The following is a 27,253-nucleotide window of genomic DNA, read 5'->3' as shown; positions in this document are numbered from 1 at the left end:
TCACTTGGAGAAACTGATTTAAATATTGGACAAGCAGGGTATAAGGATCAAAAGGGACCAAGGGAAGGAATAGGGTTATAGGTCAGAAAGCAAGAATGTGAGTGCTAGGTTGACATTAGGCCACATGAAGGTGGATATGGAGTTCGCATGACAAAGGAGTGCTAGGGTGATTGCAAAAAACAAAACAAAACCAGCTTCTCCTCCCACAAAAGCTCCCAGACAAAACCCACAAAAACCCATATCCATATTGGAATGAGCAATACCAGCTTGGTTTTATGTAACTGAGTGTGTGATTCACAGGTGGCTCAGACCAAAGGTCAAGGAAGACCTCATTATGGAATTCATTTTGATGGATTCTTAGCTGGTTAAACAGCCACACTCAAGGTAAAGATGAATTAATTAGTTAAGGAATGAATGTCAGCCTAGATTATGTCTCTAGCTGAGTGTCTTAGCCTGTCACATTAAATGTTTTTTACCAGCAACTTAAAGGAATGCACGCATGTCAGACCTGCAGGTGAAAAAATTTAGGAGGCTAAATAGCTGATGGCAGATTCAACGTTTTAAAAGCAGAAGACTCAATGAGACCCAAGGATCTAGGTCATTGAGTCAAAGATAACAGTGGGGCTTTTAAGGATAATTGTTGAGTTGATAACCTTTAAAAACAAAAGTAAATACATTCTCCATGTTAAAAGGAGGGGAAAAAAAAGATGAAATTAATTTTAGTGATATATTTATTTATTTAAATTTTTATTTTTTATTATTATGCTCAATTAGCCTATATATAGTACATCATCAATTTTTGATAGTGATACATTTGACCAATGAATCCAATATATTATCACTTCCAACACAAAATAAATGTAAAATCATTAATGAGATATTTTGCAATTTTCCTTTTAAGGCTATACACTAAGTGTGTATTTTACTTGTAGCATATTTTATTTTATTTTTTAGGACATTCCGTTTTAGAATGGCTATAGTTCCAGTACTTGAGAACCACACAGTTGACTGCCATATTGGACAGCATGGGTCTAAAAGGATATTGGTCAAAAAACTAACAACGAATAGCTACTTCAGTTGTAAAAACATTTAGTTAATAAACTGTAGAAGTATGATACAATTGAATGCTTGTGGCTTGTCAACTCTAAGGGTGACATGGCCGTAAACACTGATCTTTGCACAGGCTGTAATTGTCAATTGAGTTGTAACTGGGAAAAATTGCCTATCTCCATAAATCTAGGCTGAGGGGTGCAGAAAAGACATACTATAACTTCTTCTTGAGGAATAAGTGAACTAACTCCTTTGTATGACTATTGATGTAAGACTCTTGACCTAGACTAGGAAAACAATCTGGAGTTTACCATGAGACCTAGTCAGATCAATAATTAAAATTATATTTCAGGGTCACCCAGGTATATGTGACTCCAATTTCCCGAGGCTCTGTCAAAGTTTCTCTGTATGCTCTTCCTTTTAGCTGTTTGTAAAAGTTCCGGAAGTCTGTGTTGATTTAGTCTGTGCTCAATGTGTGACTAAGAGTTAAAAGTGGAAGGTTCAAACTCAGGGAGGACAGGGAGTGGGATGGGGGTTCAGAGGGACGGGTAGTATGTGGTTCTCAGACTGTGTGGGCAGACATGGGGAGAAGGGAGACCCTAACTCAGAGCTGGAGGGTGTGGGATAGGAAGCAGATGGAAACTTCCTGAACAACAAAAGAGGTGATTGAGTGAAAGGGAGCAAGTGTGGGGCTCATCATGAAGAGCAGCCTCTGGTTCCATTGTGGCCTGTGTTGAGGGTCCTCAGTCCCCAGATACTCTCCCATTTGTGGATGGCATGGTACCTGAAACTCCTTTGGATTATGTCTTCTCTCCAGTGTCTTCTACTAACATACAGATATGCTTGAGTGAGCAACACACGCAGTGGTGAACATTACTTATAGATCATAAACATGCTTTTAGATTCAGTTGTTCTCCAAGAAAGAGAGGGACTCTAGAAACAGAATAACTCTAGATCCAAGAGGAATTGTGGGTAAGGAGATTATTAGTGCCCAAGAAACATCTTACAAGTTTTCTGGTATGTCCTCTTCCTCTTAGCAACCTCTCCGATCCCTCCAGGTTACTGGTGTGTTTGCTGTACATGTTTCTCTGACTTCCTCTCTCCATATGCACACCACATACCAATAAACACATTCACAAACAGCGGCTTTCTCCGGAGGCTCAGACTCAGTATTGCCAGACAACTTGCACCGTTCTCTTCACATACTATGGACACGTCTCTAGATTAATGTATATAGTGTAACTCATTTTAATTAAGTGTAGGATAGTATAAAGAATGGAAGTATAATTTCTTGAGTTGATCTCCTGTTAATGCAGGTTCAAGCTATTTTTTTCAAGCATTCTTTCAAATGATGGCATCCCCAATCTTTTTCCAGAATGTAGAAGGTGTTACATAATAGGTCCCTCTACTATTAGAACATTATAGATTCTGATCTTGTTTTAAAAAATCTCTGAGCTTTATAATAGCTTCCTACAATTGGAGGTTCTAATAGCACTCCAGTGGGAACAAGAAGCTAATGATTGGAGGATCTAGGGCAATGTCTGTTTCTTTTTTATATTTAATTATTTTATATTTTATGTATATAAATATTCATATTTATATACATATTTTATAGAAACAAATTCATAAAAATTTATTTATAAATTATATGTATATAAATATAAAAAATTTATAAATTTATAAAATTTATATTTTTATACTTATATTAATATATTTATGAAAATATATAAGTATAAATGTTATTTATATAAATTTTTATATTTAATTATGTTAAAAATATTTCCATTTTAAAGGCTCTTTTAAAAATAGCTTTATTCAGTGGCACCTGGGTGCTCAGAGGGTGAACCGTCCTGCTCCTGATTTCAGCTCAGGTCATCATCTCAGGGCCCTGGGATCAAGCCCTGCCTCAAGCTCCATGCTGGGTGTAGAGCCTGCTTAAGATTCTCCCTCTATCCCTCCTCCCGCTCACACCTGGACACAGACACACTGACACACACACACACACACACACACACACATACACACACACTCTCTCTCTCAAAACACAAAACAAATAAAGTATCTTGGTTGAATGACATGTAATAAATTGGACATATTTACACACACAACTTGGTAATATGGAAATCATCAGCATAATCAAGATAATGAATACATTCATCATCCTCAAAGCTTTCTGGGCGCCTGTGTCACTGGTCCTCATGGCTCCTCCCCCTCTCTCCGCCCCTCCCACCAGCTATTACTGATTGGCTTTCTGTCACCACAGTCTACATTTCCTATAGTTTTATCACAATGGGATCATACAGTAGGTACTCCTTTTTATCTGGCTCTTTGACGCAGCATAATTAGCGTGAGATGCTTCCACACGGCTGCACATATCAGTGGTTTATCCTTCTTCATTGCTGAGTGGCCTCTAGTGGCATGGGTACGCCAGGATTTGTTTACCCATCCCCTTGGTGATACATATTTGGGGTGTTTCCAGTTTGGAGATCTCTACAAATAAAGCTGCAATGAACACTCACGTAACAGTCTTCATACGGACAGAGGCTTTTATTTCTCTCACAAATACAGAGAAGCGGAACAGCTAGATCCCATGGTAGGACTAAGCCTCACTTTTTAAGAAATGGTTCATTGTTTCCAAAGTGGTTGTCCATCTCAAAAATATTCATCATCTCCTACAGAGTCATGGTCCGAGGATCCCTGAAATAATGTGGTTCTTAAAATTGAGATAGATCCGTAATTCTGTCGGTTGAGAAATAGTTACTGATTGCGGGTGTTTCCCAGGCATTGTGCATGATAATGGCGAGCGACCAGCACGGGTGAGGGGGCGTCCCTCCCTGGCCCAGACTAGAACATACCTGGCTACTAGAAGAAGAGGTAGAAAGTCAGACTTCCAGAAGTGCTAACGGCCGGGATAACACAGAGAAAACTGAGATTCTGAGGGTGGGAAGGGGACTCTCCAGGGGCAATATTCAGACAGACTTGCAAGGTTATAGGTTAAGAAAGTGAGAGTGAAGAGGGCCTATTTAAGGAGTCCGGACTTGAGCTTATTTCATTTATTCATGACACACAGACATTTTATTTTATCTTATTTTTACTTTTTAAAGATTTTATTTATTTGACAGTGGGAGAGAGCAAGAGAGGGAACGCAATCAGGGGAAACAGGAGACAGCAGCAGGCTTCCCACTGAGCAAGGAGTCCAGGACCTTGTGATCATGACCGGAGCCGAAGGCAGACACTTAACGACTGAGCCATCCAGGCGCTCCACATATACATTTTTTAATACCCGCTATGTCCTTCAGATATATCAGTGAACAAAATCAAGATCCCTGCCTTCATGGAGTTTACATTCCGCTGGGAGAAACACAGTAAACTATAAACCTAGTAAGTAAACGGTCTATTAAACAACGGTAGGTACTATGGAAAAACAGCAGGGGAAGTGTGATTAGAAGTGGGGCAGCCAGTTCTAATTTCAAGTGGGAGATAGTGGGGTATGCTTAGAATCTAAATATAATAGTAGTATATCTATATATGTTATACAAATTCTAAAATTATTCCAACATAATTAGAATCTGGTCCGCAAACCACTCTGAAACCCTACGTTCTTTGGCTGCTGCACTGACACTTTGCAGCCACTAGGGCGCAAATGAGCCATTTCTGAGAAAATTAGGATGAGGGTGGGGGTGTGAGAGAGACGTCGGTAATTAGGTACACGCCCTCCCCCAGGTGTTCGGTAGGGGCAGCTCCGTGAAGGGTACTGGCAAGACAGGCGGGAGAGTGTTACTGTGTGTCCTGGACCAAGACAATTTTGCCCTTGGCTTCCCTTCCTTAGCACGTCCTCACTCAGCAGGGGTGGGGGCTGAGCTGAGAAATGAACTTCAGCCCGGCGGTTCACACGATGCCTGTCACAGCCGAGTGATGGTGGAAAGAGGCAGACCTGTGGGCCTTGTCTTCAGGCCCTGCAGCGAGATTTTGGGGGCGCTGCGCGAGGATTTCCCCGGTTACACTCAGCGCCCCGGGTCTGTACAAAAGCGCCCCCTCCAAGCCAAAATGCCTTCCATTCCCTTGTAATATTTAAGGCATAACCAATATGTAAGCTTTCACCTTGACATTCGGGTTTGCGGATCCGTCCCACCCTCAGCCTCTGCGAGAAGATCGGTGACCATTCCTATCTTTTGGGCGAGAGCCCATCCTGCCGTCCTTTCTGGAGCGGAGCGCTGCCCGCCTTTTTCCAGGGCAGGAGCTCCTCTAGCCAGGGAGGGCGGCGTGCGGGCGGGCAGGGGCTCGAACGCGGGGGGCGCTGCTGGTTGCGCATCTGGCGCCAGAGCGCGCCCCCAGCGCAGTGCCCGCCACAGCCACCGCGGAGGGTTGAGGCTCTAGAGCGTGCGGGGCGCTCTCTCCCCGCGCGGGGGCACCAGAGCCCTCGGAAGTGTCAGGCACTGCGGTGCATTTTCCCAGTTCCCTTTTAAATGACTGCGGAAAAACAGACTCTCCGAGCCGCAAATGGGGAAGACGGATTCTCAGACAAGGCTTGTGAATGCCCCGCAGCCATCGTTTAACTGCGCCCGCAGAGCAGTTACGGTTTGTCACCCGACCCCCCCGGATTGCCTCGTTTGTCCCTAGTGAGACCCCGAGGCTCTGTCCGCGCCGGGCTTGTCGGTAGCTGGATGCGTGTCGTGCTCTGGGTAGCGCGGGCGCAGGGCACGCGTTCGCGCACACCCGCGCACACACGAAATCGCGCAAGGTACGGCAGGGGAGCAAGGGCTCGGGTGCCCCGCGGGGGCGGGGGTGGGCATCGCGGGGAGTGAAGCGACAATCGGGGAACGGCTGAATCCTGCCAGATTGAAGGATGAGAGAAAATGACGCGGCGCCACACATCGGACAGGCCAGGGTTGCTGCCGCGCATTTAGGGAACCCAATACGCGTCAGGCGCGCTCCCTTCCCTTCACATGTCTCTATTTCCCCGGCGTGTGATGCCGGAACACGGCAGGAAAAAGACCCACTTAGAGAGCTAGAGTTGTGTTTGGAGACTCCCCTCCCTCTGCAAAAGCACCAACAGGAAGACCCTCCAAAACCACGGATCCCCAAATAGATGGCCCGGAATGGGGGCGGCTATCCCTGGTTACCAATGCTGAACACGTTTTGGTGTTTACAATATTTATTTATTTTTAGGCTGGCTCGCCCTCCCTTTTAGGCAGGATGGGAAAGGAGAACGCAGCGGGGAGGGAGAGGGGAGGGAGGATTCCTATAATAAGAATCAGCGCATTTTTCAGAGCAGAACCGAGCCCGGTTTCCATTTCAAAAAAGGAGACAGCCTCTACTGCGATGGTAGAAGAGACCGCGGTGTGAATTAGGGACTGAGGCGTCGAGCCGTGGAACGGTCCATCTCGGAGGTACCTGGATCTCAATGCACACACACACACACACACACAAGCGCGCGCGTCTACCCAGCCAGGATGTGTGCGTGTGTGCGCGTGTATGAACTCCCACATGCTGCTGCTGTCTGCTCCTGGCCAGTGGCACCGATGCCTCCCTCCTCCCCGCTCGCCCCCAGATTCCCCTCCCCTCCCCGTTGCTTTTGTCTGGAGGGTGTTATGGGTTTGTGTGTGTATGAGCGTGTGTGTTTTTGGATTTCAGACTAATTTTCTGGAGTTTCTGCCCCTGCTCTGCGTCAGCCCTCACGTCACTTCGCCAGCAGTAGCAGAGGCGGCGGCGGCGGCGGCGGCGGCTCCCGGAATTGGGTTGGAGCAGGAGCCTCGCTCGCTCCTTCGCTCGCGCTCTCCGCGCTCAGTGCCCGGCGGCAGGAGGAGCCTGCACCCAGGCGCCGCCGGCGGGCGGTGGCGCGGGAGCCCGGGTGAGCAGCACGGACAGTGCCCTCCGGCGTCTCGGCCCTCGCCGTCCCCCGCCCTCCCCCCACCCCTCCCGGAGCGGCCGTGGCGGCTCCCCAGGTGGGACGCGCCGCGCCACCTGCCCGCGCCCCTTGCGCCCAGCGGCCGTGGCGGATTCTGCAGCATCATTGGGGGCCCCCGTCGCGGAGCCATCGCCGCCGCCGGCAGTCTCCGCGTCCCCCTTTAAAGGGTCCTTCGCCCGGCCTATGCCATGGAATCCTGTCTCGGGGACCCTTGCCCTGTCTCCCCTCCCTCGACCTCAGGCTTTTTTTGTGTGGGGGGGGGGTGCATCGGTGGTCCCGGCAGCGTCAGTGCCATCGAGGGGCAAGTTTATTTCTGGGGCTGGAGTTAGGCACGCATTCATCCACATTCCCCTGGCTGGGATCGGGGTGGGGGTGCGGCGAGCGCGCTGTAAGGGATCCTGCGCTCAGTCTCACGCGTATCTGTTTGTCCTCAGCCCCGAGGTGCGTCCCGGATCCCAGTGAGCGTCTAGCAAGGAGCCTGCGTCCCGGGGAGTGCCGGCAGCGCCGCGGGCGGGTGCTCCGCGCGCCGGGCCATGCAGCGGCGGCCGCGGCCGAGCTCGGAGTGGCGGTAGCGCCCCCTGTGAGGCAGCCGGAGATGCCCCGGCCTCTGTGAACGGTGCCGACCGCCAGGACACGCTCAGCGACGGACACGCTCAGCTCTGCGCTCCCGCGACAGTCACCGGGGCGAGGGAGCGGCGAGCGCGGCACAGGCCACCCGGCAGGGGCAGGGGAGGCCGGCCGGTGCAGCGAGGGGACACGTACTCAGTCCGACTCGGGCTGGCACGGGCGGCTAGGGATGTCGTCCTGGACGAGGTGGCATGGACCCGCCATGGCGCGGCTCTGGGGCTTCTGCTGGCTGGTTGTGGGCTTCTGGAGGGCGGCTCTTGCCTGTCCCACGCCCTGCAAATGCAGCACCTCCCGAATCTGGTGCAGCGATCCTTCTCCGGGCATCGTGGCATTTCCGAGGTTGGAGCCTAACAGTGCAGACCCCGAGAACATCACCGAAATGTGAGTTCCTGGAGGTGCTCTTCCTCCTTCCTTCTTTCCTCGCCCCTTGGGCTGGGGCTGGCCCGGCATGTCTGTCCGGGACATGAATGTTGTCTCAAGTCTGGGGAGAAGTCAGACATAACTGGGGTGATGCGGAGCTGGGCCATCTGTCAGTTACCTGTTTATCTGGCTTGGGGCTGCTAGCGCGGGGAGAAGGGGGCAGTTGAAAATAAGTTTTAAGTATACTGTATGTGTCAATAACATAAATATATATGTTCCTTTCCGGGAGGGATGCCATTTACACTGTATTTCAAAGCCCTGCTGGGTGTGCTTTAGGCTTTCCTTATGCAATAACTTAGTTTTGGACATTTTTCTTTCCTAAGGTGCTGAGTGTATGTTGGGTTCTAAGTTCCGGTAATATTTACGAGGAAGGAGATTAAAATGATGAACTTTTGGAAGTCTGCGTAAGGAGGTTAGAGTCGCCCCTTAACATCATTCGCTGAGGTTTGGAGTTCACTGGTTTCCCTTTCCATTTTATAGATCAGATTTTTGTCAGGAGATGGCATCCAGAGCTGGCCTGGAAAATGGTCTGTAAGAGGAGAAGTTCTGAGTGTTGAAATGCGCTCTCTTGAAAGGGAAAATGTGCTCGTCAGAAGCCTAAAAGCCTGGTCTGATTTAATTTGGACTTGACTTCTCAGAGATATAATTTTGAGACCATTTGGATTATAAATCTCAATTGGCTATTGAGTACTATCCCAGGACTAGGTCGGATGATAAAGCAGTGTGTAGAATGCTGCCTTCAGCATGGGACAGACCCCTGTGTCCCTGGAAATGTCTGAGCCCTGATGCAGAAGCCGAATCCTGTATTTCTGTCCTCCTGTTCTGAGGGCTTGTGACAAATACATTACCAAGTGGGAATTCACCAGTGCCGTCCCCAGCATTCCCTGTCACCTTTCCTAGAGGTGTCTTTTCTCCCCCTTAGGGACTTGGTCATTGCCTGCATTTCACTGGCATGAGATTTTATTCATCCGTGCAGAGGATCGTAAGGCAAAGTTTCTCCCGGTTTTCCTTACAGTGTTCCGTGCTCAGATAGGCAGCCCTGAAAGTAGGGCTTGGGCTGTGGCCTTCCGGTTGGCGAGTGCGCATGCTTTTTTTCCTCCCCAGAAAACGCACACCCTGTTTCTGCCAACGTAGTTGACTGAGATAACCTGTTTTTAATGTAAGTAAGAGACCTTCCTAGCCTCTGTTGTTTGTTCTGCTGGTGATGCTCATGTTCTAAGGCTCAGGCAGGAGGAAATGGCAGCAACACAGAGGGGAATGTGCAGGCCTAGCAGAGCTGAGATGTGCTGGAAGGAACCAACTGTCAGGCTGAATCCAGGAGGCTGGGATCTGGGTGTTTTTTTTTTTTTTTTTTTTTCTTTTTCGGCAAGGATCAGAGCAGGCAGAGCTGGAGAGGAAGGGTGGGTAGGGCCCTAACTGTGCTGGCCCTGGTTGGCCTGGTCAAAGTGTCTGTGGCCTTTTATCAGGATCTGTGTCTTTTTCATGAGATAGAGAGTCTGTAGTCAGATGGAGGAAACCATATGGAATTCAGAGCCCTTTGGACTATTTCGAGACCAGGGAGAGTGCCTTTATACAGTGAGATGTTTTGTTGGTGGTGGTTTTGAAATTCTGTATTCGATGATGCATCTATAATGAAGGAAGAAAGGAGATCGAGCCAATCATATTCACTGTAACATTTTTTTTCCACTGTAATATTTTTAAGGCCCTGATCAGGGAAAAGGAAAATAAAACTCCCTTTAAGTATAAAAAATACTGTTTTAAACCTTAGTGGTCTTAGGTGCCTGGTATTAATGGAATCAATAGATTTGAACTGAGCTTTCTTCTATCGGCTCTCACAACTGCTATTATTTCTATACTACCTGATGGCAGGTTCCCACCTCCAGGCTTTAAAAAAAAATGGATGCTTTTTAATTTTTACCAAAGTGTTTGTTGTCAGTGACACTCCTCATTTCTTCTGTTATTTATTTATTTTTTCTTTTGACTGAGATCGAGACCATGGGGAGGTGTGTAGGGTTAGTGTTTGGGATGAGGAATTACGTTCCTTAGTGACACTAACAGGGCTGCTAGATGTGAGTGCTGGGAAAAAGTCTGTGCTCAGCTCTGCCCCTCAGCTTGGTCTGAGCCCAGCGGGTTTGTGCGCTAGGGGCTTGTGAAATGTATCGAAATCCTTGTTTGGAAAGCACTTCATATGATTGTTTTGAATTCTGCTGTTTTGATATCAAAATGACATCAGTGGATGAGCTTGTTTCCCTGTCATCCATATATGACACCATCTGGCTCTTTTTCTTACATATTAATATTTGTTTGAACAGCTTTTGCATTCTTGGCCAGTGGATACCAGCTACAGTTGGAACCAAATTACAGTTTTTTATTTTTTATTTCTTTTTTTACTTTGTTATGAGACCCAATGGTATTCCTAAAATAACCTGGTTGAAAGTTCCAGTTTAATGGTGCTTAGCTGAAACTTCCCGTTTCTCTTTTTTTCAATAGGAAAAATAGAAGTAAATAAACTATAATTAGAACTTGCTGAAGCATCAGTTTACTATATCATTTAAAAATGGTCCATCAGTTAATAGCCATACACTTGGGGAAAAGTACACTACGGCGCTCTTTGAGTTCAGAGAGATCCCATGGTAGAACATTCTGAAACTATGTGCGTAGATTTATTAAGAGGGAGAGTTATTTTTTTGCTTCTACATGCATATTTTAAGCCAAGCTGACATTTCATTTTTAGAGTCATCGTTTGAGCCTGTTTTATAAAAAATTCTGTCCTAGTAATCTGTCTCATACTCTTTACGCACCAACATGATCTGTTTCCCTACATCTCTCTTCTCTCTGTCCACAGAGACCTGCCCAACATCACACTGTTGCTTATACCCACTTCTGTTACTCTGAGATGGTTATACCAAAGCCATGCTAGATTAAACCTAAAACCAGTACCATCGTCCCATGTAAGTGGGATTCAAGAATCAAGCCTGTGGTTGGAGTTATGTAACTGGCTATTGGCTCTCTGTTGTATCAGGTGCCAAAATGTACTGCAAAGGACAAGTTCTGTCTCAGTCAAGTACTAAAAGACATGGCTAAGATACAGCATGCATTTTTTTTTTATTGAGGTCAAAAACACCTAATGTAAAGTGTACCATCTTAACCATCTTTCAGTGTATCGTTCAGTAGCAGGAAGTGTTAAGTTTATTTATATGGTGGTTAAAGGGGGCATTTGTTTTTACATTGCTCCTATTTTACAGAGTTCAGTGATGGCTTTTTTCCTCTGAGTTTTTTGGGGAGCAGTTTCTGATTTGGGGGTCATATTTGGAGACAAGTGTAATATTTTTCCTCTTAGTACAACATAAATAGCTTTTACTGCCAGAGCCTCTATGTGCAATAAATTGTTGGCTTGGTTAAGCGACTGTAATGTGATGTCATTAATACATTGATTTTGGCCCCCTCACCTTAGTAAGCTTTTCCACTGCAATTAATTGTACTAGAAACAAATATCTTGGCATTCGGAAGGATTCGGTGAGAGGCATCCGTTTTTATTACTCTGATGTTTACCTCTCAGCCCCTCCATTGGGGGTTCTAGAACTGTGGATTGTGCTTTCCATGCATTTTGCATGCACAGAGTAAGTTTTGAGTGTGGTTACATAAGCCACACTGGACTTGTTAATAAATAAGGCAGTCTAATTTTCATCATTAACACAACTTGCAAGTTGGAGTTGAAAACACACAATCTTCCCGGCGGAGGTATGTACAGAATTCAGCTCAGTACAACCATTTGAAGCCTCCTTGGTTTTAGCCCTTCCATCTCTGCATTAAGGAGGTTTTCATTACATTGGGTAAAACAATTAAAAAGGCCCTCGACCCTTCTGACCCTACTTTCTCCCCCTCCCCCTTGCCATCACCTCTCATTGACTATACAGGAAAATGTGTTTGATTTTTTTTTTTCTCCGAAAAGTGATATTTCCTTATGGGAATTCAGAGCACAAGAATTAGGGGAAGGGCCTGGGTTATGTGTTATTGCAAGCAAGTAATGGGAAGTTGAGATAATGTGGTCACAGTTCCCCAGAGCTGAGTCTAGTTCTGTTTAAAATCTTTCACTGTTTCTATCCCATAAACCTCTGTTTGTGTCTGTTTCAGTATTCCCTTGTAAAGACATTTTTCGAAGCTGAGAAGTTGGCTGGACAGCTAAGAATTGAGGTCTCTTTCTCCCTAGGAACATTCTGTATGATCTCTTTGACTATATCTGGGTCGTCAGAGTATAAAACCTAGTGCTGGGGAAGGGGAATTCCTTTCTTTTCTCTTTTCCTTTTTTTTTTTTTTTGTTGTGTTTTGTTTTTTTTTTTTTTTTTGTTTTTGTTTTTGTTTTCCTGTTTCTGTTTTTGTTTTTGTTTGGCCTTTGGTACTAAGCAAGTGCCCTCAGTGTTAACTCATTGCTCAACTTGGCTATTAGGGAAAAAAACACTATTACACCGGTACTGAACACCACTCACTGACATTAGCCCTCAGACTAGCTTACTATGTCTCTAGAGAGCTTATTGTAGCTTCCAAAGCCATAGGGTAGAATGTGGCCTTGAACCTGCTGGACCTTGGTGCGATGCCAAGTTCTGGTGCCTCTTGGTGTTTATAGATCAACTGGATGATTTGGGGGAGAGATTATTTTGACAGGCACTTTTTTTTTTTTCATTTGGTGTGTGTGAGAGAGAAAGGGAGAGGGGAACCTGTGAACCTTGGGTTAATAGCTGATTGACCATTTTCATAATCTACTTGGTCTAGTTAGTTTAACTCATTAATCCCACCCCTCACGTGGCAGAGGTCTGAGCCCTGTAGTGGCCTGATCATTTTCACTCCACATTTGATTACTGATCGATCTCCATTAAAGAAGGCAAAGATCTCAGATAATCAGGGTGCCTTCTTACCACTTTGGTCTCTGGGCTGTCCAAGGGACCGGGAAGTCAGTAAATATTGATCTGGGCAATGAAGAAGTGAGTGCTTGTGAGTGTTATAAAGCTGGAAGGAAAGTAATGCATAGGTGCTGAGTTTACCTGTTGAAAAAAGAAAAACACAGTGAAAATCCAGATGTCACAGAGAGCTGGAATCGGGAGTGACCTGATCTTGAAGCAGCCCCTTACTCTCTCTAGGCCTGAGCTTGTCAGATGTAAACCAAGGGCTTTGGATTCCCATGCTCAGCCACATTTCTCCTGGCTCTGAGGTTCCACCAACTTTCAGTTATGGAGATCACACGGTTTGTACATCAGTTAGGAAGCAGAGGGTGGTGTGAGAGTCTGAGGGCCTTTGGTGACAATGTCAGATGTGGCTGTGTTCAGTGTGTGCCCTGAATTCCCCCAAGCTGCTGGCATGTTTGTGCTGGGCTGCGGGGTCCAAAGACACACACACACAGAGTCACCTAGAATTGGTACCACAGATGGAGAAGGTCTCAGAAATGCTCGGTTCTAGCCACCTGTGCAGGAACCAGGCCGGGAAAGTCTCCTGAGCTGTGGTATGTTAAAGACAGTGTGGGTCTAAAAGCGCTTTCTCCTAACCTCTTAAGGAAGGTGGCATGGCCCTTGCTTCAGGGTTCCTCCCTTTTGTTCTGCACCAGCGGACCAACCCCAACGGCGGCCCACCATTTTGGGAAATGTCAGTGATGTGAAGACATGTTTTGTACTAGACCAAATCTGGGCCACACTGTCTCTACTGGAGACAGAGCGATTCAAAAGTGCCTGAGCTACGGACCCCAAAACAATGGTCTTACTTTCATTTGGAAGAAATACATTTTTTTGTTTTGATGACAGTGTTTTGTTTTTGTTGTTTTTAAATTTCAAGCCTTTTTTTTCTCTAAGCCATTCATACACAAAAGTCAGGCTGCAGAGAAAACTTTCCCGAGCTGGCAGCAATGGGGACACTAGCCCTGTGCCTGCTGGACCACTTTGGCAGGGCAGAGCGGACCCGGCAGAATGCCAGCTGCTGCCCCTGGAGCCTTTGCCACCGTCAAGGGTGGTTGTGTCATTGGGACCCCCCAGCCCTTGTGCAAAGCCCATCTTCTCTCCTATGCAAGACCAGTGGCCAGACTGTACTTATTCATTCCTGCCTTCTCTTTTTGCCACTGACTTCTCTCTTTGCTCAGGATTGATGGCTGAGCTCAATGACTAGCCACTGAGCAGGCTTAAAGATCGTTGACTCAGATGTAGAATTATTATCAGCCAGTATCTTGCCTAGGGCTCTGTGTGCTCAGCCGCACTTGCCCAAATTTGGTATGAGAGTAGAAGCAGTTTTAGGAGAAGTGTAGAGAGCTTCAAATAAATGTTCACAAGTTAAGCGGCAGGTGGTGGGAAGGAGGTGGACTGGGGCTTCTCCCCATGGTACCCATCACCCTCTCCCCCTGCACCATGTGTTAGATTATCAAGAGATAAATGATTTGTGTGCCCTTGGGAATATGGCATCCTCTCCTACAGAATAAAAAATGCTAACAATCACACATCATCTAGAGTCTCTTTTCTATTGCAAATGAGGACCTCTTGCTATTCCATATCCCATGCTTTCCTGTAAAGTTCATATCCCAGCCGTCCTTGGGGCACACAGACACACACACACCAGGACTCTATGTGTGTATGTGATGTGTCTGTGGAGGTGGAAACATATATATAAAACTCCATTAGGTGTGGTCCTCTCAGATTTAATTATCTGGAAGTGTAAAATTTTCCTAATAATTTAGGATTTACTTCCTGAAACCATCTAGACTTTTTTTTTTCTTTTTCTGTTGAGCTGTAACTGGCACACAACGTTAGTTTCAGACGTACAACATAATGATTTGATATTTGTGTATATCGTCAAACAATCACCGCCGTGAGTCTAGTCTTGAGATGAGAACTTGGAAGATCTATTCTGTTCTCTCCGTAACTTTCAAATATATAACACAGTATTAACTGTAGCCACCATGCTGTACATTACCTTCCCCCCCATCATTCTGGATTTCTTTTGATGAGAACCTGAGTGAAGAAGGCAGTGTTAGTCCTTTGACGCCATTACCCATCCTGGCTACTCAGTGACCCATCCTGTCTGTCCTCTGTGATAATTTCTCAGCATCAACAAAACAATGAGGCATTTGGGGACATATCTACAAGAGTGTAATTTAAATAAAAAGATAGTCGAATTTTGGTTTCACCCTCTGAAACATAGCACACAAAAGGGAGGCTCTTCTAAACTCCAGGTCTTGCCACCAGTTGTCTCTGTTTCGTGTGCCCTCCCCCCTTTTCCCCGTCCTTTCTTGCGAGGTGGCAGAGGGGTCTGGCCCCGAATTCTCTTGACTGTCCCTTGCTTCCCATCTCAAGCCTTGGTGCGCCCATCCGTGCAGTGCATGAACAGGGCTGGGCAGGGCTGGGCGAGTGGGAGCACAGCATGATGGCCTCTGCGTTCTCTGGCAGGCGCAGAGAAACCCCAGCGCTGCCCAAACCAGGACACCTTTGTAGTTGGCTCCCAGGTTCAAGGTGGGGCTCTGCGGCACCAGCCCAGTCTGAGTGTGGTGGCAGATTTTGCTCCTGGACTGCTCTTGGGCTTCTTCCCTTTGTCACTCTTCTTTCTCCTTCCTCTCGTTCTGGTGGTGTTTCTTATCCTCCTCCCCACTGCCCCCAACACACACACACACACATACACAACACGCACACACACACACAGACTCAGGCAGGCACCTGGCTACAAAGCCCCTTCAACGGATCATGAGGAAATGTTGGGTTGCAGGTCCTGTGGGTTGACCATGACCTTTCCCACTAAACCTGGCTTCATAAGTTCGACACAGCTGGAGAAGCAGCAGTGTCCAGGAGACTGACATGACTGGAAGGGGCACGGGGTGGCGAGGTGGGGTGTCGGTTTCACGTCCACACTCTCACGGCATCTGACCTGGCATCCTGGAGGAGCTGAAATGGTCAGAACATACATCCAGGGGCTGGTGTTCTGAGCAGATGTGAACATGTGGATTTGCCGATGTAATTACTGAAAAGTACATGAAGTACAGGTGGACAGTCCTGTTGAGAAAACTGTCCCTGATGGGGACCAAAAAAAAAAAATCCTCTTTTTTTTTTTCTTTTGCCAGCAATACAGCAAAACCTTCTACTTGGTGGGCTTGTTCCTAGTCTTGGCCCCTCTCTACACATCTCTGCAGTACTGTGTGGGTGTGGTCTTCCTAAAATGCTGATCTAATTTTGTCCCTGCTTCTAACTGCCCTGTGGGCCTCCTGTTTGTCCTTGTTTTGTTTTTATTTTGTAGTTTGAAAGCAAACAACACTCCAGATTGACACTCCATTGCTTCATAATAAGGCAGATAACAATCTCAAGGACCCAAACGCACAGATCAGCATTACAGTTGTTTCCTACACCAGTAGATCTATAAAGGAGAACTAACTAATTATAACTGGAAGCTTGCTGGGTGATCTTGGAATTAGAGCAAGGGCACTTAATTCTGCATTTAAAATGTTAAATGGCATTAAGCTAAGCTTGCCGGAGGCATCCATCTCCATAATGGGAGTGCCTTCACAAAGGGAATGCAGAACTTGAAGTACTTTGGCGAGGACCTGTGTCCCCTGGATGGACACTCCTTTCTCTCTCCTTCATTTACTGCCCAGCACCAATTCTGAGTGACACGTCCTTTCTTTGGAAAGGTTAGTGCCTTCAGCCAAGACTTGCTCAAGCCTGGGAACCTTTCAGATTCGTAAAGTGGTTTTGCACAACTTTTCTCTGAAATGCAGTCGTTTCACCATATGAAATTTTACTTGTGATTAGCTTTTTAAAAAGTTACATTTGAACGTGGTAAATGCAAACAGTACAAAGGAACGTATCATGAAAGTTAACCCCTCTCACCTCTCAGCTTCCTAGAAAGAGTCTACGCACACACATGAATATATACATATGTCCTTTTTGTTTGTACATGCATGAAAGCATACTATACCCACTGTCCTGCAAGTCGGTGTTTTGTTTTGCTTGCTTTTTACATAAGGCTGTATCATGAAAATGGTCTCTATCAGCACATGTACACCAGCCTTACTGTTCGAAGCCACTCAGTAGTCCATTGAATAGGCTTTTCTTCATTAGCCAACCTCCTTTTGAACAACCTTGCACGCAAGTTCTTGCACACGTGTGTGATTTTATCTATAGGAAAATTTCCTAGATTTTGAATTGCAGGGACATTTGTAAGATGTTTGTGATTTTTTACAGATACCAGCCGTTGTGTCTGGCAAAGCGATCACATCATTTCATTCTCCCACCCAGCCAGGAAGCACTGGTTCTTCTATCGCTAAGCCATATTATTTGTTACCAAACCTTTTGACCTTTGTCTGTCCTATTCCTGGGCACTTGTATTCACCACTGCTTTATTTGACAGTTCAGTAATTATGATCCGGGTTGAAAGTCTTTCTATGTGTCTGTAAGTCATTTGTATTCTTTTCAGTGACTTATGTTTGTCTTATCCCTTAGCTATTTTCTTTATCTGTTGGGTGGGTGGCCTTTTGAAAAGTGAATTCATGGGCACCTAGGTGGCTCGGTAGGTTGAGCCTCTGTCGGTGACTCCTGGTTTGTGCTCAGGTCATGATTTCAGGGTCATGAGATCAAATCCTGCATTGGGCTCTACACTCAGTAGGGATCCTGCTTGAGATTTTCTTTCTCTCCCCCTTTGCCTCTCACCCTCGACTTGCACACTCTGTCTCTCTCTCTCTCAAATAAATAAATACATCTATAAAGAAATGGATTCATAAACTCTAACAAAAAAGAAAATTTATACCTTTCCTAATGTTTTGCTTGTCTTCTGATGTTGGTTATGGCGTTTCTTCTTTTTGGTATGTTTTTTGGTAGTATATTTTAATATATTTTAGTAGTAAATATATTGTATATTTTTTGGAGTAAAATTTATTATTTCCTTTATGGCTTCTGTGTTGTAAATGTGGCTATAAGTACCCCCCCCCTTCCCTGAGAGTATAAAAAAAGTCATTTTCTTCTACTACTTTCACTATTTCATATTTAAAGCTTTGCTCCATCTGGATTTTCAGCATACAAAGAGGAAGGTAACAAAAAAATAGTTTTGTGATTTTTTTCAAGATAGTTAATCAGGTCTCTTGGTGCTGTGGATTGTATAATTCTACCTGTCCCCCAGTAATTTCACCTAACAATTTGGGCCATTTTAGGATCTATCCATTATGCTAATCAGTCTGTCTATTTACTTGTCAGCACTATACTTTTAATCTCCTAAAGCTTTATATTATTATTTTTTTCTATTCAAAGTATTAGTCTTTCTCGCTAGTCTTTTCTTTCAGAATATTCAGTTATTTTTGCATGATCATTTTTTCCATACAGACTGTAGGAATTGCTTGCCTAGCTCTCCCCACATTGTGTTGGTGTTTTAAACGAAGACAGCATTACATTTATATATTTAGGCCAGTCTTAATCAGTCTGAAAAGCACTGGATCCTCAAATTCAAACCTCTAGTCTCCTATCTTGCCTTTTCCTTTGTTGGGTGAGATAATACACCCTCTCTGAGCTTTGGGTTCCCCTGTTGGAGCTATGCTCTTACTGAACTCCCTGGCTTCTGCCTGGGACACCTTTCCCCTGCCTTCTGTCTCTGGCTAAATTCCCCTGTCTCCCTGCGTCTGGGCTGTGTCCCCACCCTGTGCTCTCTCCCAACTCCGGAAGAGGTCATTTAGCGACGTAAATGCATGCCTGGCTTCCAATCAGCACACACCACGAGGACATAAGTGACATGAAGGTGAGGACCACGTGCATCTCGGTCACACTCTTCCCCAGCACCCAGCACAGTGCCCTAGATCTCCGCCTCGTACACGGACACGTGGACGTACAGACGTGCGTGCGTGCACTCCCCTACACATCTATCATTGAGATTTCCAAATGAGAGTGCGTACTAGCTATTCTTTGGGCTGTCAGGGAAATTTCTAGCCATGACTTTTTAGTCATCGGGTTAAGATGTTTGTTGGAATAAGTAACCTTTATGGAATTAAATACCACAATGCTGGTTCATGCACAGTTAAAAAAAAATCAGTTCACTGTGGAGACGTAGCATAGTTATAGCTGGAAAGGAAGAAAGGCAAAGCTTTGCTGGGGCAGGTGTCTTGTGTATCCAACAGGAAGGAGGGACAGAGAAGAAATGGGAGGATGAGGACAAGCAGAGGACGAGAGGGGCACAACAGGCCAACTCAACACCAGAGGCAGATCCAGGGGAGAAGAATCATTCTAGGGACATCTGATCTCCAGCAAACAAATAGGTCTAATGAGAAAGATCTGTGGTTTTTCTGTTGTGTAAGAGCTAAGAATGGCTATCCCTGTGGCTCAGTTACAGTTTTCCCTGTGACTGCCTTTCTAGTGCTTCACTTACAAAGTGATTCTGGTGTGAGGTTGCAGATGTGATTTATCCTTCTTGTACCATGGCTGGTAGAGGCTGTTCATTTTTCTTAAAGGACTGCAGACATCAGGAGTATAAAAAAGAGAGTGTGATAGGTTCAGTTGAACGTACCGTCCGATACATATACTTTTGTGTCTTCGCAATCATCCTGCGTTGGGCTGATCCTGTGAATGTTCCATGGCACTTCCTTTGTATTTATAATAATTAACACTATCAGGCATCTCGAAATTTTGGTCGTTGTTTGCGAAACTGATCATAAAACAACTGATAGACATATGAGATTGGGAGGCTTTTAAAATAGAGTGGGGAAGTATATAGGTGAACAGATTGTGTTGAATAATCCAAAAAGATAATTCCCCCTTGAGATAAATAACATTCATTTATTTATGTTTATGAGCTGCAGTATGTTCGTAATATACATACAAATGAAAATAGTTTAGACTCCATGTGTATTTTGAAAGTTAAATTTTTAAAAAGGAATGAGCATTGTGGAACCAACACATGATGTTTACATCTCATGAGAAAAGTCGGAGTTCTGGTTGAGTCGTTGACTCTCATGGTGACCTTCTGGGGTTGAACCTACCAACCATTTCATTTATTCTTTCACGAAATTTCTCTCTCACCAATGAAGAGTGTCTTCTGGCATGTTGAGGGCACTCTTGAGCTTTTTATTTGCCTCAATCTACCCTAGAAAGTCTTTCCTCTCCTTTCATTGTGTTTTATAGCTACATACAGTTCAGAGGACAGAAGATATTCTGTTGACAAAGTCCTCTTTTCCCACAGGTGGTTGAACTGGAGGGCAGCAGTGAACTGTTTATACACACGTGTATTGATCGATTGGTCAATTCATTCATTTATTCAGTCAGTGAGTCAGTCAACAAATATGTTTTTGAACATGTCCTGCCCACCAGGCATTTTTCTGGGTCCTGAGTAACAAGACTAAGGCCAGCTCCCAATTTTATATGGCCTGTTGAAGGGCACCAGTGGGAGTCCCCAGTCAGGTCACCCCCCACCCTCCTCTCCTGAAGTTCTGAGGAGAGTCTAGCCTGTACATTAGAACTCCATCCACACCACCACAGACAGGAGCCCCAGACGTTCCCCGTCCCCCACACTGCTGTCCCCAGGAGTGTGTCTAACAATAGCACGGCTACACGCTCGGGAGGACAGACTTACAGAGAAGGCCTCTATGAGCTCAGGGTTCTTGGGTAGGGAATTCTAGAATCCTCCTAAGTCAACCAGGAAAAGTGTGGGAGCATCCTGTCGGCCCTGTAGACTCACTATCTCATCTGGAGGAATGTGGGTGGAGGACCACCAGAGAGAGGGCCACTGATGTCCCTGGACACTGCTCAGAGCAAAGGGAAAATGCCTTTTGGGCCTCTGCCCTGGGGATCGGACCTCTGCCTCAGCGTAGTTTTGGGCTGGGCTGGCTCTGGAATAGAGGGGGCTTATGCCATGGGAGTGTGCATGGGGAGCGGGCAGGGTACCCAGATTGCTCCTCCCGTTGCTGTGGCCCTTTCCTCAGAGGGATTGTCAAGCACAGGGCTCCATGTTTCCAGCAAGGACAGTGCGTGGAGATTCCTCCCCTGACCATATCATCAGCTTTGAGCTATCACAGACCCAGAAAGACTGGCCAAACCCAGATCTGTCCCCAGTAACAAATGGGGACTGTTCAATGTCAGTAGTTACCAGCTCCCACCTTTCTCTTTTCCCCATACAGATTTTTAAATGTCCCCTGAAAGGTCTAGATCTGAATGCAATATTTTAAGAATCAGCTCATTATGGCTGAATATATATATATATATATATATATATTTTTTTTTTTTTTTTTTTTAGTGGTACCCTAGGAGGATCCTGGGATTCTGAAAACTGTGTCTAAAATTCCCTTTCCTCATCATTTCTTTTCCCGAATTGAGAAATCACTGAAAATGTCCATTGGCAGACAGAGGAAGGTCAATAATGTAATTTGTCATTTTCTTCAGGCCTTTGTGTCAGGGAGGGATGCAGGCTGGCAGGCAGGGTTGCTTGGTGGATGGAGAGCCCCTCTGTGACGCTGGTCTGCCCCGCTACTTTGGATGAGTTACCAAGTTCTCTGTGTCTCCATCTGTCAAAGGGGACAATCATAGAACTTATCTCATGGGGTTTCTGTGAAGTTAAATTGAGCTGATGCTTGTAAAATGTTCATACCTAAAACATAAAGTTCGGGTGTTTTTATTTTGTGTGGGTCTCCTTGACTATATTCTGAAGGACAGCAGGCTCCCTGGGGCTGGGGGAGCTGGGAAAAGCCAGAGAATCTGCCTGAGCAGGGGCCGGGGTTAAGAGGACAGAGGTAAAGTGCGTTGGCTCCCTTTAGTGCAACTGTTGCCCTTTTGCTTTTGCTGTGACTCTCCTGTGTGGGACCCGGCACGCTCCGCTGAGTGGGACTCAGACCCTTGGTGTGCTGAGCAGTCGTGCTCCGCTGTAGCTATTATTCAGGTCACGCTCTTTGTTCTGCAACTTTGTTTTGTTCCATAGTCCTGGTCCATTTTATTTATTAGACTGTTGATAACAGCTCCCTGGGAGTCTGGAGGTCATCAGTTACTTTGTACATCATTTTCTCTTTTAACTGTCTCTCTCACTCTTTAATTGTAAAGCCTTTAAAAAGAAAGATCTTTTAAAACATTGTGGTGGAATAACATGAAATTTACTATCTTAACCATTTTTTACGGGTATATTTCAGGGGCGAAAGTTCATTCACACTTGTGTGCCACCTACCCTCCATCTCCAAAACCCTTTTCATTTTGCAAAACCGAAACTCTGTACCCATTAAACAACTCCCCACTCCCCTCCCTGCAGCTCCAGGCAACCTCACTTTTACTTTTGATCTGTGGTGAATTTGACTAACCCGGGGTACCTCAAAAATACACATCCTTTTGAACTATGATGCATTCCTTGAATTAAAGTTTTTGTAAGAGATCTGTTTAGGATTTTTAGATACACTCACACTTCCTTTCTGCGAAATAGCTTCTCTGTATTGTGGCCTTACACAACCACTTACGACTGGGATCCCTTTTCAGCAGCATCTTTGTAGTTTCACTCCAAAGAAAGTAATCTCTAACCTTCTATAAAAATGACTAAAGGTTAACATGTGAAGTGAAACCAGTGAAGATAAAATTGGAAGTGTTGCTCACATTCTATCGCTCTCCTTACTCCCACGGCCTATAAATGTTGGATGAAAAATTGTGCCAAAATCAAAACAGACCTTCACACAGAGATCCTAAAATTTTACCACTTGAATCATTCTCTTTTCCTGACGTTGTGCCTGATGCTCATTTTTCTCTGTGCCGTGCTTGATCTGTCCTAAAGCTGGAGCAGAAATATTAGTTCCAAAAATGCTCTTCGTATGGAATGATTTGACCTGACCGGAGGCCAAGAGCTTTCAGAACTGTGTTCTGTTGTGATTAGTGCTGACTTGAACGCTTCTTAGAATTCTTAAGGCCTGGGCTAATCATTGGAAGTTCCACACTAAGCATAAGTGAAACATTGATTGGCCTAGACATTGTTTTTTAAATGCAAGATAATTTATGCATCGGGTTGGAGTTGCAGGAAGATTTTGTGAACAGTCACCCTGAAACCTAAAAACATGGTGGATGAAATTATTTAATCCATTTCTTGAAAACGACTCCAGGTAATTCTGTAGTCTTGGCCTGTTGGTCATAATGGCCACTTCATTTGCATTGAATGAATGTTAGAAATGTCACGGTTATTCACTTTATCATCAGTGTTGGAATACTGGCCATAATTACTTTACACAGGAAGGTCAATAAGGTAAAAACGAGAGGGAGGGAATAAGGAGTGAAAAAAGGGGCTAGGACTCCCAACTAACTCGAATGGTTGACATAGTTGCTGTAACTGAGTGCAACATTTGTTCTCAACTTCCTGGCAGTGAAAAGAGAAGCTCATTATTGATAAAGAGAATGCCTACTAATTCCACAGGAACATAGCTTTGTCTGGCACTATGTTCTGAAAGGAATTTCTTTTGCAGGGACAATGAGTGATGTAATTTGTGGCTTTTGTGAAACACACAGAGGGAGATTTCATTTTCTTCTTACTGAGAAAGCCAGTGACAGTTGGGGGAAGCGACAAGGACATCAATTCTGCAAGGAGGCTAAAGTGGCCCCCAAATTTAATCTCCCAGGGCTGTCATTATAAAACTAATGCCACATGGGAGCTCGGTCTGCTGTCGCCTTGGCTGACCAGGCTTTGCTGGACTAGAAGCTGGACGGCAGACGATTTGATGTTGTCCCCTCTGACCAGAGCCTGGAAAATTTTTATCTCTGGTACTGGTTAAGGCCAGATCCATTCTCTTTGGAACTCAGACAAGCAGATGGAAGGACTGACACCCTTTTACAAAGACCAAGCAGTCCAGCCTCTGTGCTTATCCAGGTGGAAGCTACCCTGTCTGCAGCTGCAGATGGGCTGGGAAGGTGCCGGCAGGCAGACCCAGGCCAGCAGGGAAGCAACCCTCTGATGGCCCCACAGTGTGGACAGATGCTCTATTGAGACCTTGGAGTTCCTTCCATAGAGCACAGCAGATGTGGGTGTAGTCTAGAAACTGCTAGGAGCACATGTGACCAGATGGCTTCCCAGCCAGAAGAAAAGTTTGCTCAGGCTCCTGAGGTGCCCCCAACCCCAAGAAAGTTGGCCCCTCGAGGGCATGCCAGGATGAGTTAGCTGCACAGCGCAGCCCCAGTCCCCCAGTGAGCCGACTTGTGTTTCTAGGGGTTTCATACTGACCGACATTAGATGATACCTGCCCACACTAAAAATTTTAGCTTGACTATGAACTTGAGCCCCTTTCTTGACAGTGGTTGACTGTTGGACCCTTTCCACCCTGGGGCTCTTCGTTTAATATGGTGAAACTCTGTCATGGTGAGTGTTTTTTTACTTGTCTTTCCATTTACTCATGGTAGGTGGTTGTGACTTCTCGAATGCTCTGAGACCTAACGTGAACTGTGCAATGATTATTAAATTAGTTGGAAAGAAAACAGTGTGTTTTTGGTCAGGAAAAAAAAAAAGCCCATATCCCTTGCTTCTCCTGGGGCTTATATTTACCACTCTATCAAGTATAAAATTAAACTTGGCTATGTTTCTGTCAGTTTCAGTTTTTAACAACAGAGGAAGCATGTAAAGCTTCTGGGACAGGTAGAAGGAACTTTTTAAACAAAAATGAGGTATATTTGTTGTGGGCCTCTGTGTCATTTTCTTTGACGAGACTCGTTGTAGAGATATCTGTGTGTGGAGATGACCTATCAGTGGAGGAGGATAGTTGGAGCATTGACGTCTCAGGGGAGCATTAAGTCAGGTGTCATAGAATCTTTCCATGGGTCAGTGAAATAGCCAAGATCAGCGGGAATGGGACCAACTGGAAATGTGCCCCAAACCTCCAGGGGCGGTGTTACTCAGCTCATTCTGACCCTTGCCAGGAAGAAATGTTCGTCCAGTTTGGCGGACCTTCAGGTTGTTGTTGTTGTTGTTTTTAAAGAATATGGAAATTCAGAATTCTAAAATGTGAAATTTTGGAAAGTTGGCGGCTAATAAGAAAATGTGAAAAAATAAAATAAAAGGACCCCACATTGACTAGACGTCGATCTGGGCCACATGTGGAAAGTTGGCGGCTAATCAGAAAGTGTAAAAATATAAAATAAAAGTAAGGACCCCGCATTGAGTAGATGTCGATCTGGATCTCATGTGGTTTTGCTGTGACTTCTGGTCAGCTTCTCAGGTTTACTGTCACATGATTTGTAGCCTGGAGTCCAGTCATCAGTCTATGTGGAAGGCTATCCTAATAAGTCCAGTTAAACTCACCTTTCTGGGGGAGAAGACCAGTATATTTTATATAGAAAGCCAACTTTAAGGTTTTTTTTTTTTTTTTTTCTATCATCAATTTCTCTGGTCATCAGTTGTGGTGTCCCTTGGTGGCAACCCTTGTTTCTCGAGAGAGAAGAGGAAAATGCTGTATAAATACTCAGAAACCCAGAGAGTAATTTTCCTTCATACCAATTTGCTGCCGTTTTCTTATAATGTGTGTGCTGAAGGGAACAGAGACATTATCAAGTCTAAATGTCCTCTTTCCCGGGTGTGGGCACCGGAGGCGGGCTGAGAGTAAGCTCGGCAGCTGCGGGGTAACCAGGACAGCCCTGGAACCTCCGTCCTCTGCTGATTGTTGGTCAAGACTAGCATTAATGGAGGTCCTCATATGGGACCTCCGATGCCCTCATGGGCCGGGCTCCTACTCTCCCCAATACCCTGACAGACAAGGCTGCGGAGTCCTGGGGACTTGCCCCTGGTCCCCTCGTCATAGAGCTCATAAGAGGTGAAGTTAGCGGAGTGCATTTATCCCTTGCACGACTCCAAAGATGATTTCCCAGCCACTTGAATTCCTAAATTCCTGGGGGTAGTCAGGCTCTTCTAGGAAACTGCAGTTCCCAGAGCATGGCATTGTGGAAAGATCTGCAGATTTCTCATTGATCACCGGTTACAACTCTATGTCCACAGAATGCATGAGAGTCTCCTGTAAAATGTCCTCATTTCTCTCCATCGACTCTTGTTCTTAGGCCTTGATTACCTGTGAAGGTCCCTTTTGTAGACATTTTAGAAATGTTCTGTACCGAAGGTTCTGGATTTACACGTCCACAGCCCTTGTGGTGTGATACAGCGGCCCTGAGCTCGGACTCTCCAGGCGGGTAGACACGTGTGCAGATCCTGTTCGGACAGCTGTGTGACCTTGGGGAAGTGACCTGGCATGGTTCTGCCTCCGTTTTCTCTTCTGGAAGGTGGAAGCAATTGGAATGTTCTCCTGGTACCATTGTTGTGTCAAAGGCCACCCTTTATCCCTGGGTTCCCCAGTGCCTGGCACACAGCATTCCACTGAAGGGAGTTACTGGTGTTCCTTTATGCCCATGGCCAAGAAGAAGTTGGAAGCGTTCATGCCACACAGCATGCATTAGTAGGCTGTTTGAATTCAAGTTTTGAGCATGCTTACTGGGTCTTCTCTGCATTCATGTCTTCACAGTTGGGGTGATGCCCCCTCTCCTAAGAACGGACCAGTCTACTGGTGTATTCTTGTAAGCATAGATTGAGACATTCCTACCTGGAGTCTTGCTTTGGTCCATCAAAGTATTGCTTGCCCCCGCTCAGGGATTGACTTTCAAAACTTTCAGCACTTTTGCTGAGAAACTGAAACTGCCTCGCATAGAACCCAGAGACCACGGGCAGTAGATTTTAAGGATTATTCTATTCCTTTTGAAAGAAATCTTCTGGTAGAGAGGATCCCGTCCACATCAGCACTGAAATGCCCCACCCCATGGCTGTAAGCCTGAGTGCATATCATAATCTCATGTGGCCATATGAGTTCTACTTTTATTAGCTTGCTTATTTATTTATTTGGTAGTGGCGTGGGGGTGCTATGGAAGGTGGCCCAGGTAGCAGAGTGATTCCATTTGGAAGAGTGGCCATTAGAAATATTCACTGCTGTTTCCCTTTCTTTCTAATGTGTTGCCAAAGTACAGTTCAGGCAATAAAGTCTAAGCTAAAGGGAAATTTTACTTTTGAGCAATACTGCTGTTGAGCTAATACACACAAAGACAAGATGCATTAAAGCCACTCTTTGTTCCTTTGGAAGATTACCTGTAGGAATTATCTGGTAGGGCTGTTCAAGCCAATGTGAAATCTTTTCAAATGGGATGAGTACCCTTTCCAGGAACCTGTAATTCAGAAATGTTTCTGTGAATTTTGCCTAAAATTACCTCTTCTCTCTTCTTTTCCAAAAAAGCCACCCATATGCTTTTTGTTAAGCATAAGGAGAGGAAATTCTTTACC

At 45.4% G+C, this 27,253-nt stretch overlaps 1 protein-coding gene across 5 annotated transcripts in view; it reads left to right on the top strand.

Annotated features, from left to right (window-relative positions):
• Nucleotides 1-7,470: 7,470 nt before the first annotated feature.
• The window catches only part of NTRK2 (neurotrophic receptor tyrosine kinase 2), a 324,463-nt gene continuing 304,680 nt past the window's right edge, over nt 7,471-27,253 (top strand). For 4 of the 5 annotated variants that reach the window (XM_046023045.1, XM_046023047.1, XM_046023048.1 and 1 more), the window contains exon 1: nt 7,603-7,966. In XM_046023045.1, the coding sequence (XP_045879001.1) occupies nt 7,755-7,966 (212 nt within the window). In that variant the 5' untranslated portion in view covers nt 7,603-7,754. Of the gene's footprint in view, nt 7,967-27,253 lie in introns of all 5 variants that reach the window. The other variant, XM_046023046.1, reaches the window with a different exon arrangement.

Source organism: Meles meles, chromosome 11, assembly GCF_922984935.1.
Source record: "Meles meles chromosome 11, mMelMel3.1 paternal haplotype, whole genome shotgun sequence".
NCBI lineage: Eukaryota > Metazoa > Chordata > Mammalia > Carnivora > Mustelidae > Meles > Meles meles.
This window is presented reverse-complemented; position numbering and strand designations above follow the sequence as displayed.